Genomic DNA, 16,143 nt, shown 5'->3' with positions numbered 1-16,143 from the left:
CTGGGTTATGGCTCAGTCATAAAAACAACATGTAACTCAAGGCTGGGTTATGGCTCAGTCATAAAAACAACATAGAACTCAAGGCTGGGTTATGGCTCAGTCATAAAAACAACATAGAACTCAAGGCTGGGTTATGGCTCAGTCATAAAAACAACATAGAACTCAAGGCTGGGTTATGGCTCAGTCATAAAAACAACATAGAACTCAAGGCTGGGTTATGGCTCAGTCATACAGGTATAAATGAAAAAATATTTTACATACTATTGGCTTGTGCTGACAAAACATCAACAGAAAATAAAATGTTTGTGACTGTCATTAAATATTCTCACTTATACAGCATGGTGTTATATGGACATTACTCCTAAAAGGTTTACTGATCAACACTCCTACACCAGTCAGATCATTACTCCTACCTCCTGCACCAGCCAGATCATTACTCCTACCTCCTACACCAGTCAGATCATTACTCCTACCTCCTGCACCAGTCAGATCATTACTCCTACCTCCTGCACCAGCCAGATCATTACTCCTACCTCCTCCACCAGTCAGATCATTACTCCTACCTCCTCCACCAGTCAGATCATTACTCCTACCTCCTCCACCAGCCAGATCATTACTCCTACCTCCTCCACCAGTCAGATCATTACTCCTACCTCATCCACCAGCCAGATCATTACTCCTACCTCCTCCACCAGCCAGATCATTACTCCTACCTCCTCCACCAGCCAGATCATTACTCCTACCTCCTCCACCAGTCAGATCATTACTCCTACCTCCTGCACCAGCCAGATCATTACTCCTATCTCCTGCACCAGTCTACTGACCATTACTCCTGCACCAGTTTACTGATCATTACTCCTATCTCCTGCACCAGTCTACTGACCATTACTCCTGCACCAGTCTACTGATCATTACTCCTACCTCCTGCACCAGTTTACTGATCATTACTCCTATCTCCTACACTAGTCTACTGACCATTACTTCTGCACCAGTCTACTGATCATTACTCCTACCTCCTGCACCAGTTTACTGATCATTACTCCTATCTCCTACACCAGTCTACTGACCATTACTTCTGCACCAGTCTACTGATCATTACCCCTACCTCCTCCACCAGTCAGATCATTAGTCTAACCTTCTAAACCAGTCAGATCATTACTCCTACCTCCTGCACCAGTCTACTAATCTTCAGCTGTTTCTCTCGTTCATACATTTCCTCCTTCTCTGCAGCCAGCTTCAGCTCAAACTCCATCTCTTTCTTGTTCTTCCTCTGTTCCTGCAAGGTGTCAATGTTGGACACCTTGTTCTTCTTCTCTACTTTCTGAGGCGCCAGTAAAGTTTATAATTATAGAAAGCAGGGAGAAACCAGAACCGATGATTCCACGACAAACAACAAATTATGCAAAAAAACTATACAGTACAAGAACGTTTTCCAACTTCCAACAGACACTGACGGCCATCACAATATAGGTTAATAACTACTGTCAGGACCAGTAAAGAAGTCAAGTTAACTACAGTGCATTCAGAAAGTATTCAAACCCCTTGACTTTTTCCACATTTTGTTGTGTTAAAGCCTGAATTTAAAATTGATTTTGTGTCACTGGCCTACACACAATACTCTACAATGTCAAAGTGGAATTATGTTTTTAGACATTTTTTACAAATGTGACCCGATTCAGGAAACTAGGCGTATGTCACAAGTCACGACTTCACAGGAGAGCCGTTTGATTGGCCAAGTTACAGTTTTGACTTAAATCGGCTTGAAAATCTATGGCAAGACTAATGTGCAAATATTGTACAATCCAGTTGTTAAAAGCTCTTCTTTTAATGTTTTTAATCCTTTATTTAAGTAGGCAAGTCAGTTAAGAACAAATTCTTATTTACAATGACGGCCTACTCCGGCCAAACCCGGAAAATGCTGGGCCAATTGTGTGCCGCCCTATGGGACTCCCAATCACAGCCAGCTGTGATACAGCCTGGACTCGAACCAGGTACTATAAAGACGCCTCTTTCACTGAGACACAGTGCCTTAGACTGCTGTACCACTTGGGAGCCCGGAGTGACTTACCCAGAAAGACTCACAGCTGTAATCTCTGCCAAAGGTGCTTCACAAAGTATTGACTCAGGGTGGTGAATACTTATTTATTTAGTTTCTAATAAATTTGCAAACATTTACACACACTATTTAGGGTAGTGTGTGTAGATGGGTGAGAAAAACATAAATGTAATCCATTTTGAATTCAGGTCGTAACACAACTAAATGTGGAGTAAGTCAAGGAGTATGCATACTTTCTGAAGGCACTGCATATGTGTTAGCTTCGAGAGAACACACTCACAGCACACCAAACTGCGACCGTACAGAATACCTTGCGGAGTGTGGGCAGCTTCCCTTCATAGTGATAAAACCATCCAAAAGCTACAGAGGAAAAACAACATCAACCAGAGTCACTCTGACACCCAGACATATGCAAATCTTGGCAAGGCACATAATAACTTGAGCAAATCTAGAAAAACACATCTACTATAGTTGGTCAACTGAATCCAATGCTCAACAGACAGAAAGAAAGAAAGAAAGAAAGAAAGAAAGAAAGAAAGAAAGAAAGAAAGAAAGAAAGAAAGAAAGAAAGAAAGAAAGAAAGAAAGAAAGAAAGAAAGAAAGAAAGAAAGAAAGAAAGAAAGAAAGAAAGAAAGAAAGAAAGAAAGAAAGAAAGAAAGAAAGAAAGAAAGCTCAAGGGGTTGTATTGAGAAATATAACACCCTCTTGGATTCTAGGCAGTTTAGGAAACACAAGACAAGCTAGCTAAAGCAGAAACAGCCTAGCATCCAGGCTAGCACTGTTAATGTACAGTATATGAAAATGTCAATAGGTTTTGGTTGTCAAAGGAAATCGAGCATGTTGTATTGAAACGTGTCTCTGACTCTGAGATGTGTCGGTATACTGTGAGACTCAGTCACTCACTTCTCTCCCTTCTTCTTCCTCCTCCTCCTCCTCCTCCTCTTCCTCCTCTTCCTCCTCATCATTGTCGTCAGCCTGAAAAGAGCTGGCTCCATAGTCTGGAAGTGAAGGATGTCAGAAAGCACGGCACACAGAGGAAGAAGACAGGAGACAGACAGCATGCAGAGAGGTTCAACACAACTGTAAGTCTAGGCCCTTACTGGTCCTGCTGCTCTACAGGTCCCTGTTGGAATCTATTCATTCATCTATAGAGGTACCGACTGTTCCCTTCTCCTTACCAGAGCTCTTGGACTCGGGGGGTGGGGTGTTGATTTTGTGCCGGGCAGGGGAGGGACTCTTGGTTTTGGTTTGTTCTCCAGGGGTCCAGTCCTCATCCCACTCTCCGTTGTGCTTCTTCTCCGTAGCCTCGATCCTAAACACACACACACGCTTTTATTTTAACTAGATGGTCTGTGAAGTTTAGATGGATCCTGGGTTCCCTTTATGTCATTCTCCCAGTCCCTGACTGACCTGTCAGTCTGTTTCTCCCAGTCCCTGACTGATCCATCTGTTTCTCCCAGTCCCTGACTGATCCATCTGTTTCTCCCAGTCCCTGACTGATCCGTCTGTTTCTACCAGTCCCTGACTGATCCGTCTGTTTCTGTCTGTTTCTCCCAGTCCCTGACTGATCCGTCTGTTTCTGTCTGTTTCTCCCAGTCCCTGACTGATCCGTCTGTTTCTCCCAGTCCCTGACTGTTCCATCTATCTATTCCAGTCCCTGACTGATCCGCCTGTTTCTCCCAGTCCCTGACTGATCCATCTATCTATTCCAGTCCCTGACTGATCCGCCTGTTTCTCCCAGTCCCTGACTGATCCATCTATCTATTCCAGTCCCTGACTGATCTGTCTGTTTCTCCCAGCCCCTGACTGATCCATCTATCTATTCCAGTCCCTGACTGATCCGTCTGTTTCTCCCTGACTGATCCATCTATCTATTCCAGTCCCTGACTGATCAGTCTGTTTCTCCCAGTCCCTGACTGATCTGTCTGCTTCTCTCAGTCCCTGACTGATGCATCTATCTATTCCAGTCCCTGACTGATCTGTCTGTTTCTCCCAGTCCCTGACTGATCTGTCTGTTTCTGTCTATTTCTCCCAGTCCTTGACTGATCTGTCTATTTCTCCCAGTCCCTGACTGATCTGTCTATTTCTCCCAGTCCCTGACTGATCTGTCTGTTTCTCCCAGTCCCTGACTGATCCGTCTGTTTCTCTATGAGTAGAATATGTTATTGTGCGTAACATTATTGTACAAAATACACAAAATACATATATTATAGAAACAACAATCAATATGTAAAGCAGGGTGAACTCACTTCTCCATCTCCTTCTGGTAGCGCTCCTCTTCCTCAGCATTCTTCTGAGAAATCTCAATCTTTCTCCTATTCACAACACAAAGAAACACATGTTAACAACATAAACATGTATGGGCTATCTATCACACTGAGATATAGGTTCAGCCTATTCTTCTGGAGATAGTGAATGCATTAATGTTACACTGGCACTATGAAAGTTATGTTGACAACAAGTCGTTTTTGTATATCTTGAATGCCAATCAGGAAAAAAAATGCTAAATCCTGTTTTGCTTGTCTTCTCTTGTGAGTCTGATTGCTTTTATTGCTAGTGGAAGGTCAGTCATTTACTAGTGTACAGAGCCAAGAGATAAAGGCTGCTGTGCTCTACTGATGTCTTCACAGATTGTTTTCTGAACAGAACTTTTATTTTTTCCACATTTTGTTACGTTACAGCCTTATTTTAAAATGTATTAAATCATTTTCTCCCCTCATTAATCTACACACAATACCCCACAATGACAAAGAAAAAAACTCAGTACTGTTACGTTTTTCTTCCGTTGAAGGAGAGTCGGACCAAAATGCAGCGTGGTTGATAATATACATCTTTAATGAAGATGAACACGAACAAATACAAAACAACAAACGGAACGTGAAAACCTATATAGCCTATCTGGTGAATACAAAACACTGAGACAGGAACAATCACCCACGAAACACTCAAAGAATATGGCGGCCTAAATATGGTTCCCAATCAGAGACAACGAGAATCACCTGCCTCTGATTGAGAACCGCCTCAGGCAACCATAGACTTTGCTAGAACACCCCACTAAGCCACAATCCCAAAACCTACGAAAAACCCCAATACACAAACACACCACAAAATAAACCCATGTCACACCCTGGCCTGACCAAATAAAGAAAGAAAACACAAAATACTAAGACCAGGGCGTGACAGAAACCCCCCTCCCCCCCCCAAGGTGCGGACTCCCGGCCGCACACTTCAACCCATAGGTGAGGGTCCGGGTGGGCGTCTGTCCACGGTGGCGGCTCCGGCTCGGGACGTGGACCCCACTCCAACCAAGTCTTAGTCCCCCTGTAACGCGTCCTTTGATTGGCGACCCTCGCCGCCGACCTTGGCCTAATAACCCTCACCAAGGACCCCACTGGACTGAGGGGCAGCTCGGGACTGAGGTAGAAGCTCGGGACTGAGGGGAAGCTCGGGACTGAGGGGTAGCTCGGGACTGAGGGGTAGCTCGGCACTGAGGGGTAGCTCGGCACTGAGGGGAAGCTCGGCACTGAGGGGAAGCTCGGCACTGAGGGGAAGCCCAGTACTGAGAGGAAGCCCAGTACTGAGAGGAAGCTCAGGCAGGTAGTTGGCTCTGGCAGATCCTGGCTAGCTGGTGGTTCTGGCAGATCCTGGCTGACTGGCGGTTCCGGCAGATCCTGGCTGAATGGCGGATCCTGGCTGAATGGCGGATCCTGGCTGAATGGCAGATCCTGGCTGAATGGCGGATCTGGAAGATCCTGGCTGACTGGCGGATCCTGGCTGACTGGCGGATCTGGAAGATCCTGGCTGACTGGCGGCTCTGGCTGCTCCATGCAGACTGGAGGCTCTGGCTGCTCCATGCAGACTGGAGGCTCTGGCTGCTCCATGCAGACTGGCAGCTCTGGCTTCTCCATGCAGACTGGCAGCTCTGGCTTCTCCATGCAGATTAGCAGCTCTGGCTGTGCTGAACAGGCAGGAAACTCCGGCAGCGCTAGAGAGAAGGAAGGCTCTGGCAGCGCTAAACAGGCGGGAGACTCCGGCAGCGCTGGAGAGGAGGAAGGCTCTGATAGCGATAGACAGGCGGGAGACTCCGGCAGCGCTGGAGAGGAGGAAGGCTCTGGCAGCGCTAAACAGGCGGGAGACTCCGGCAGCGCTGGAGAGGAGGAAGGCTCTGGCAGTGCTAAACAGGCGGGAGACTCCGGCAGCGCTGGAGAGGAGGAAGGCTCTGGCAGCGCTAAACAGGCGAGGCGCACTGAAGGCCTGGTGCGTGGTGCTGGCACTGGTGGTACTGGGCCGAGGACACGCACAGGAAGCCTGGTGCGGGGAGCTGCCACCGGAGGACTGGTGTGTGACGGTAGCTCAGGATGGACCGGACCGTGAAGGTGTACTGGAGAGCCTGAGAGCAGGGCTGGCACAGGACGTGTAAGGCTAGGTAGGTACACAGGAGGCCTAGTGCGTGAGGCTGGCACAATCTTCACCAGCCGACTAACACGCACCTCAGGACGAGTATGCGCTGACCCAGGTGCCATCAAATCCCCGACACGCTCCGTCGGGCGAATATCGTACCTAAAGCACCAACCTAGCAACTCCCTCATACGTAACTCTCTCCTCCACTTTCCCCATTAACTCAGTCTCTGCTTCACTCACCTCCAACACCGGCTCTGGTTCTGGTCTCCTCCTTGGCTCCTCACGATAAACAGGGGGAGTTGGCTCAGGTCTGAACCCTGACTCTGCCACACTCTCCCTGAGCCCCCCCCCCCCCAATAAATTTTTGGGGCTGACTCTCGGGCTTCCATCCAAGTCGCCGTGCTGCCTCTTCATACCAGCGCCTTTCCGCTTTCGCCGCCTCCAGTTCTTCTTTGGGGCGGCGATATTCTCCAGGCTGTGTCCAGGGTCCTTTTCCATCCAATATCTCCTCCCACGTCCAGAAGTCCTGTGATCGCTGCTCCTCACGATAAACAGGGGAGTTGGCTCAGGTCTGAACCCTGACTCTGCCGCACTCTCCCTGAGCCCCCCCCCCCCAAGACATTTTTGGGGCTGACTCTCGGGCTTCCTTCTGCGCCGCCGTGCTTGTCTCTTCGACTCCATTCTCCTATAGCCCTCTTCACACTGCTCCAACGAATCCCAGGCGGGCTCCGGCACTCTCTCTGGGTCGACCGCCCACCTGTCTATTTCCTCCCAAGTCGTATACTCTAAACTTCGTAGCTCCTGCTGCCGCTGCCTGTCACCACACTGCTTGGTCCTGTTGTAGTGGGTGATTCTGTTACGGTTTTCTTCCGTTGAAGGAGAGTCGGACCAAAATGCAGCGTGGTTGATAATATACATCTTTAATGAAGATGAACACGAACAAATACAAAACAACAAACGGAATGTGAAAACCTATACAGCCTAATTTTTTTTAAATAAAAAATAATTTATTATCTTCAATACCATTCATTCTTTACAACTCATAATTTTCATACATACTCAAATAATGGTATTTTAATTTAACTAATTTAACTAAACAAAAACCCCAAACAAAACCTCAGGGGAGCATCTTGCCTCCCCGTCACCCTACAAACTACCTTTCCCTATCTCCCCGTCCCTAATTTATCCCCTTACAAATCTAAATGACACCCAGCTTCCTCTCCTGCCCCCACTTCCTCTCCTCCCTCTTCATCCTCCCCCTCAAATCTCCTTCCACCCTCCTCACTATCCCTTCCACCCCCCAATCTCTCCCTGTCTTCACCATGTTCTGCCTGGCTTCCCACAGACCCCGTTTAAAGAGACTCATGAGAAGCCAGAGCAGAAACCTGTCTCTATCTGTCCCTCTCGCTCTCCCTACACCTCTCTCTAACCTGGCCCACGTCAATACAAAATCCCCCCTTACCAAACCTAACAACACCCGTGCCCTAGCCCATACTACTCCGGCAAAGGCACAGTCCCAAAAGACATGGCGCACAGTCTCCTCCCTGCCACAAGAGGATCTTGGACAGGTGGGGGATTGCACTAAACTATACCGGTACATGATAGAACGTACCGGCAAGCACTTATGGAGGCTCAACCAATTCAGGTCCTTGTGCCTGTTGTCCAGACCCCGCGCCTGCACTCCCTCCCAGACCACTTCCGAGATGCCCACTACAGGCGCCGGACTCCCTGTCTTTCTGACCTCCTCGTACAGGTGCCTGTGATCTAAACCTACTCGGGCAACTTCAACCTCAGGGTGCGCACGCAGCCACTTGGCCGCATGACCAAAGTGCCACGGCAGCTGTTCCGCCCGAGGACCCGTGTTAGACCACACCATTACGCTTCTCGCCTGATACGAGAAGAACACCCGCAGGAGGTAACCGGACGGGTGTATCACTGGATGAGCAAGCTCCGTTAACAAGAAAGAAACAAAAATTGTGTCCAGCTTGAGGGGGAAATGTGGTACCCCCCCTACCTCCCTCCCCGATGGGACAGATCATGCGTGCCCTGGCGACCCACTCGCACCTGCCACTCCACATGAACTGAAACACAAGCCTCACTAGAGGCCTCCTCAGACAAGCCGGCAATGGGTAGATGTACGCCAAATACAAAAGAGATGGCAACACATCCACCTTTAGGACCAGGACTTTGCCCATAAAAGACAAATACCTAGCCTTCCACATTGCTAGCTTCCTCTGTACCACTGCGATACGCATGTTCCAGTTTAGCGTCGCTGAGCCGGAGGTCTCAAAATGGACCCCGAGAATCCTCAGGGCCCCCTCACAGAGAGATAACCCCCCAGGCACATCCGTTCTACCGCGCCATCTTCCGAAAAACTTGACGGAAGACTTTGCATGGTTCAGAACCGCTCCCGACGCTCGGGTGAAATCCCCAAAGATGGCAAGGGACCTTGTCAGGCACGAGTCCTTGCACAGCAGCAAGGAAGTGTCGTCAGCGTACTGCGTCATCTTAACACGCAGCCCACCACTTCCAGGGATCAACAAGCCTTCCACCCCTGTGTCTGCCCTAATGGCAGCCCCCAGAGGCTCCATGTACAGAACGAAGAGGAGAGCCGAGAGTGGGCACCCCTGCCTGACCCCAGACGAGAGGTCAAAAACGTCACCCAAGTGACTATTTACACTAACTCGGCACCCCGCTCCGACATATAATGTACGAATCCATCCTATGAACTTCTCCCCAAATCCTAATCGACCTAACACTCCGAATAAAAAGGATCTATTCACGCGATCAAAGGCTTTCGCCTGATCTAGCGCTGCTACCATTAAAGGCAGTCCTCTATCTTCAACCCAAGCGATGGAGTCCCTGATTAACTGTAGGTTCCATCTAATAGAGCGGCCCTCTACCCCGCACGTCTGATCCTCATGGACAACGTAGGGAAGGGCTGTGCGCAACCGGTCTGCTAAAACCTTTGCAAGTAGCTTGTAATCTACACACAGCATGGTCAACGGCCGCCAGTTGCCACGGTCTGTTACTTCCCCTTCTTATATAAAAGTTACAGCACACCAACAGCCATTGATCCCCCCGGGACCCCCGTCTCAAGGATGGCTTTCAAGACTTCGAGGACCACTGGTCCAAGTATACCCCAAAACTTGAGATAAAACTCAGCCGGCAGCCCATCCATCCCAGGCACCTTCCCTTTTCCCATCCTCCTAAGAGCGCTCTCAACCTCTTCTAGTGAAATCTGGGCCTCCATCACTTCTCTAATGTCCTCCGGCAACCGCCTGGACAAGTGTTCTAAAAACACATTTCCCTGCTCTACATCTATTTCCCTTTCCTTAAATAAACCTTGGAAATGATCAGTTGTCACCCTGACCATATCCTCTGGTTCTCTAACTATACTACCATTTTCTTCCCTAACGCCATGCATTACCTTCCTACTCTGTCTGGCCCTAACCAACTTAAAGAACATAGCAGAACAAGTCTCATTGTGTTCTAGAAAGCCACTATGCGCACGCTCCAGGAAAGCTTGAGCCTTCCGCTCCTGCAACTCCCTGAGCTGCGCCTTTAGGGTTGCGGATCTCTCCCAGTCAAACGACCCGCCGAGGTTGCCTGCCTCGTACTTGAGTTCAATTAACCTTTGGATACGATCCACCTCCCTCCTCTCCTCCCTTTTTTCCTCTTGCAATACCCTATTATAAAAGCCCTAATCCTCACCTTAACTAATTCCCACCACTCTAACACCCCCTCGCACATGGACCGGAGGCCTTCAAGCCTCCAAAAGAAACCATAAAACCTGTCAACAAAAGCCTGCTCCTCCAGCACATCCCGATCTAACTTCCAGTACCCCCTACCAAAGAGGCAGACTGGCGACCCCACCTGCAGGAGCACCCCGTCGTGATCCGAAAAGAAAACAGGCAACAGCCGCCCAGACAACTTACCCAAAGACCTGGGTACAAAAATATAGTCGAGCCTCCGCTCAACCCCCCTGGAGTTGCGCCATGTAGGACCGGCCATTTTCGGAGTAGTGTGCAGACCACCATCAACGAGACCATGGCAAGCCATTAGCCCGGTAATGTCGCCTGCACTGCTATCCCCCCCTATTCCTAAATCTGTATTAAAATCCCCCCCTATCACTAATTTCCTATTTGTGACACACAGGGGTGTCAGACAGTCCACCATCTCCCTCCTGTCTGCCACCACCTGTGGCCCATACACCACCACTAATCTAAATGTACAATCCCTTATCGTGACATCCACCCCTATAACCCTCCCTGCATTACCACAAAAGAATCCTCCACTTTTACCTCCCTGTGCCCACACAAAATCCCTACCGCCGATGAGTGCACCCCCCCAATACCCCAAACCGACTCCCCCTTGTCCCACTCCCTCTTAAACCTACTAACATCCCCTCCATCCCTCAGGTGAACCTCCTGTAAAAAACAAAAATCAAACCCCACACCCTCCAAATAACTAAAAACCGCCTTCCTCTTAACAAAATCCCTTAAACCCCTTACATTTAAACTAACAAAAGTAAAATTAGACCCCATGAAATAATAAAATAAAAACATGTAATACACTCAAATTCTAAACCCAGACAGAAAAAAAAAAAAACAGGAGACTCACCCGATGCTCCCCTGCTCCATATCTACAGGTGAAAACACCATCCGTACTCCCGACATCCCCCCCTCTTCCTCCATCTCACCAACCCAGGATGCAGGAATAGTGTTTGGCTCCGGGGTGCCCTGCACCCTGGGTCTACCCCCACACTCCTCCCCCTCCCCAGTGCTGCAGCTGGTTTGGAAAAAAAATCGGGAGGCTCGGGGAATCGGGAGTCCCCAAACAAAAAACTCTCCACCTCCTCCTGTACCCAGTCCTGAGTCTTGTTAGGTGTATCCCCACCCAACAGAAGTTGAGGGCCTGGGGAAACCAGCAGCAACCCAGAGGTTTCTCCCACCCCCATCACTCTCTTGGCCATCCCTCCCTCTCACTGTCGGCCAATCGCACCCTCCTCTTCATTCTCTTCTTTGGTGATGGCGGCAGTGGAGAGATACCACCCTCCCCCCCGCCAGCTCCTCCACCATACCCCTCATCTCTTCCACCAGGGCACTTTCCCCCCAGTCCACTTGCTCTTCCACCGTCTCCTTCTCCAACACTCCTCCCTCGCTTTCTTCTCCCTCATGCTCCTCCACTCGGTTGCCTTCTTCCGCCGCTTTTCCTGGTTCTCCTACTCCCGTGCCTTCTGTTTCCTTCTCTCTTCCATCCGCCGCTTCTTGCTCCTCCTCCTTCCTTGCGGCCTTCCCCTCTGGACCTGTACTCTGGTCATGAGGCGTGCTTCCTTCTCCTCCTCTTCTTCTTCCCCCATCCCCCGCTCCTGCTCCCCCCCCATCCGCAGACGCATATGACCTCTGACGAGCCGGGCACCCCCGCCACAGGTGTGCTGACGAGCCACACCCGTGGCACGCCTTAGGCTTGTCACAATCCCTCGCCTCGTGTTCCTCAGATCCACAAAATCTGCATTTTCTTGTGCTGCACGAAGCGAATATGTGGCCGTAGGCCATACAGCGCCTGCAAAATGGGGGCTGACGTGCATAAAACAACGTCCCCCTGTCAGCCCCTAGGGAGAACATAGCAGGAGGATGGAGGTAGCCACCATGTCCCTTTGGGTCCTCCCTGAGGAGGGCCTGGAAGCCTCTCCTCCCATTCCAAAACCCAAGGGAGTCTTTGAGGTGCCTTGCTGAGGAGACATTATCCATGTATCTCCCCAGAAAGGCCCTCACCTCTTCGTCCTTAACGTATGGGTTGTAAATGTTGACAGTTTACAACCCTAAAGTTGTTCTTCGCCAGGCTTGTTATTTCATAGTGGCTCATCGGCCTCTCACCTCCCACTGCTCTTGCCCTTCTCAGGATATCATCGTGTTTCTCCTCTGTATATAGTGCCACGTCGTATGCTCCCTCCAACGAGTTGCCTTGGAAACAAAACACGTCCTTCACTGTCAGCTTTAGAATCCCCATCAATATTATCCTTCCAAAAGTTTCCCGTCCTAAAGGCTCCAACTCCTTTTCCTTCCAAGCAAACCGAATCGTGTTGGCCAGCCCAATCCCAGGGACCGACCGTGTTGATGGATTTAGCACCATCTCCGCAAGGAGAATGGCGCACCCGGCTCACGTTCTCTTCTCTTCCAAAACAATGAAAAAAGAAAAACCAAAGTGACTGAGCCTATCTGGTGAAAACTAACACAGAGACAGAAACAATCACCCACAAAACACTCAAAGAATATGGCTGCCTAAATATGGTTCCCAATCAGAGACAACGAGAATCACCTGCCTCTGATTGAGAACCGCCTCAGGCAACCATAGACGACTTTGCTAGAACACCCCACTAAGCCACAATCCCAAAACCTACGAAAAACCCCAATACACAAACACACCACAAAATAAACCCATGTCACACCCTGGCCTGACCAAATAAATAAAGAAAACCCAAAATACTAAGACCAGGGTGTGACAAGTACTTTGTTGAAGCATCTTAGGCAGCGATTACAGCATCGAATTTTCTTGGGTATGACGCTACAAGTTTGGCACACCTGTATTTGGGGAGTTTCTCCCATTCTTCATTGCAGATTCTCTAAAGCTCTGTCAGGTTGGATGGGGAGCATCGCTGCACAGCTATTTTCAGGTCTCCCAGAGATGTTCAAGTCTGGGCTATGGTTGGGGCACTGAAGGACAATCAGAGACTTGTCCTAAAGCCACTCCTGTGTTGTCTTGAATGTGTGTTTATTTTAAATTTTTTATACATTTGCAAACATTTCTAAAAACCTGTTTTCACTTTGTCATTATGGGGTATTGCGTGTAGATTGCTGAGGATAATTTCAAAAAATATCTTTTTTAGAATAACGCTGTAACGTAACAAAATGTGGAAAAAGTCAAGGGGTCTGAATATTGTTTCCTCATCAGTCTTCACACAATACCCCATAATGACAAAGCGAAAACAGGTTTTTAGAAATATTTGCAAATATTTTTAAAAAATGGCATAAGTCTTCATACCCTTTGATATGACACTCGAAATTGAGCTCAGGTGCATCCTGTTTCCATTGATCATCCTTGAGATGTTTCTACAACTACAACTATTGGAGTCCACCTATGGTAAATTCAATTGATTGGAAATGATTTGGAAAGGCACACACCTGTCTGTATAAAGTTGACCGTGCATATCAGAGCAAAAACCAAGCCATGAGGTTGAAGGAATTGTCCGTAGAGCTCAGAGACAGGATTGTGTCAAGGCACAGACACGAGGAAGGGTACCAAAAAATGTCTCCAGCATTAAAGGTCTGCAAGAACACAGTGGCCTCCATCATTCTTAAATGGAAGAAGTGTGGAACCACCAAGACTCTTCCTAGAGCTGACCGCCAAACTGAGAAATCGGGGGAGAAGGGCCTTGGTTACGGAGGTGAACAACAATCCGATGGTCACTGACAGAGCTCTATAGTTCCTCTGTGGAGATGGGAGAACCTTCCAGAAGGACAACCATCTATGCAGCACTCCACCTATTCGGCATTTATGGTAGAATGGCCAGACGGAAGCCACTCTTCAGTAAAAGGCACATGACAGCCTGCTTGGAGTTTGTCAAAAGGCATCTAAAAGACTCTCAGACCATGAGAAACAAGATTCTCTGGTCTGATAAAACCAAGATTGAACTATTTGGCCTGAATGCCAAGCGTCATTTCTGGAAGAAACCTGGCACCATCCCTACAGTGAAGCATGGTGGTGGCAGCATCATGCTGTGGGGATGTTTTTCAGTGGCAGGGACTGGGAGACTAGTCAGGATCAAGGGAAAGATGAATAGAGCAAAGTACAGAGAGATCCTTGATGAAAACCTGCTCCAGAGCGCTCAGGACATCCGACTGGGGCTAAGGTTCACCTTCCAACAGGACAACGACCCTAAGCACACAGCCAAGACAACGCAGGAATGGCTTTGGGACAAGTCTTTGAGTGGCCCAGCCAGAGCCCAGACTTGAACCTGACCGAATGTCTCTGGAAAGACCTGAAAATAGCTGTGCAGCGACGCTCCCCATCCAACCTGACAGAGTTTGAGAGGATCTGCAGAGAAGATTTGGGGAGAAACTCCCCAAATACAGGGGTGCCAAGCTTGTAACGTCATACCCAAGAAGACTCGAGGCTGTAATCGCCGCCAAAGGTGCTTCAACAAAGTACTGAATAAAACATCTGAATACTTATGTAAATGTGATATTTCAGTTTTTCATATTTTTTTTAAACGTGCAAAAATGTTTTTAAAAACTGTTTTGCTTTGTCATTATGGGTTATGGTGTGTAGATTGATGAGAGAAAAAAACTATCAAATCAATTTTAGAATAAGGCTGTAATGTAACAAAAAGTCTGTAATGTAACTTTCCGAATGCACTGTATATAACATTAGCCATCGGAGTGACTTGACACAACGCTGGCCAAACAAGACATAACTACAACAAAACGTTAAACGAGTTAAATGGTTCCAGTCTGCTGTGAAGTGTTCATCCATGTATAACGGGAAGAGTCTAGCTACATTTTAAGACATTCTAAGTTTCTAATTTTGTCAGAAAGTCATTTTCATTGCAAGTTAAAGCGTACTGTTCGCTAGCAAACATTAGCTTGCTGGCTCGCTAGCTAACGTTACGTGTATGATCTGTGTAGTAATATTATTTGAATCAGAAATCCATTTGCATTCTTAGTTATACCCTAATGTTAGCTAACTAACATTGAACCTGGTTGGTTAGCTTTAGCTACCTGGAGATTCCTACTACAGCAATGGCCATTTTTGCATTGCTTGGTAGTAGTTTGAGTTGGGATTATGCCTGTGCATTGTTTAGCTATCTAGCTAGCTACATGTCTAAACAAAAGACAAAAGACTGCATATGTAAACGAAACACTTCACCAGATGAATACATGATCAAGTTAGCCAGGTGTGTCTGCGGGTGATTACGGTGATCTATTGTATTTAATGAACATGTGTACATGTCCAGACAATAGTGACCCATCCACTTAGCTAGATGTGGCTGGGACGTGGTTATAACATTTCCTTCACATGATCCATCAATTTAGACAAGTGTGTCAGGTAAGCGTCATCTAATAAATATAATATATTTATAAAATATTTGTATCTAGACACTTTCTGTTTTTGACATTGCTACTATGGAAGTAACCATTTCACTGTACTGTTTACAACTTCTGTATCCTGTGCATGTGACAAATAAACATTTGATTTGATTTGATTTGATATAGTGTGTGTTTCCCAGAGACGGTTATGTGAAGAACACATAACCTGGACCAAAGTCAGATTAGGATATAGGCAAAGGACTCGATAAAATGTATATTTACCTGGAGTTTTTCTTTATTGTAGGCTACTACTTTCACCACTTTTAGTCTTGAAATCTTTGGTTGTTTATTAAACTAATCACTCTGTTTAGCAAGTGGCCTCACATGTGAATCCTTAAAGAGATGGGTGGGGCCAAGGCTTAGAGGGTGTGAACGATGCTGAATGGGTGTAAACAAAGAAGAGCTCTCCAGTAGGTGTACCAAAACATTCAAGGGCCATTTTTTCAACGCACAATTACTTTCCCATTGTTCTTCAACTGCAGTGTAAGATCTACAATTTTCTAGCTCTGAGTCTCTATTTTTATTCAATGTAAAAAA

At 47.6% G+C, this 16,143-nt stretch overlaps 1 protein-coding gene across 1 annotated transcript in view; it reads right to left on the bottom strand.

The window, feature by feature from the left end:
- Window positions 1–16,143, bottom strand: part of LOC112259309 (harmonin-like) — a 49,591-nt gene that overhangs the window by 13,459 nt on the left and 19,989 nt on the right. The window contains exons 12-14 of the mRNA XM_042330794.1: window positions 4,306–4,371; window positions 3,235–3,368; window positions 2,960–3,054 (exon numbers count right to left, since the gene is read on the bottom strand). Coding sequence (XP_042186728.1) covers window positions 2,960–3,054; window positions 3,235–3,368; window positions 4,306–4,371 — 295 coding nt within the window. The remainder of the gene's footprint in view (window positions 1–2,959; window positions 3,055–3,234; window positions 3,369–4,305; window positions 4,372–16,143) is intronic.

This window comes from Oncorhynchus tshawytscha, linkage group LG01, assembly GCF_018296145.1.
Source record: "Oncorhynchus tshawytscha isolate Ot180627B linkage group LG01, Otsh_v2.0, whole genome shotgun sequence".
Taxonomy (NCBI): Eukaryota; Metazoa; Chordata; class Actinopteri; order Salmoniformes; family Salmonidae; genus Oncorhynchus; species Oncorhynchus tshawytscha.
The sequence above is the reverse complement of the archived record's forward strand: the minus strand, read 5'-3'. Positions and strand labels throughout refer to the sequence as shown.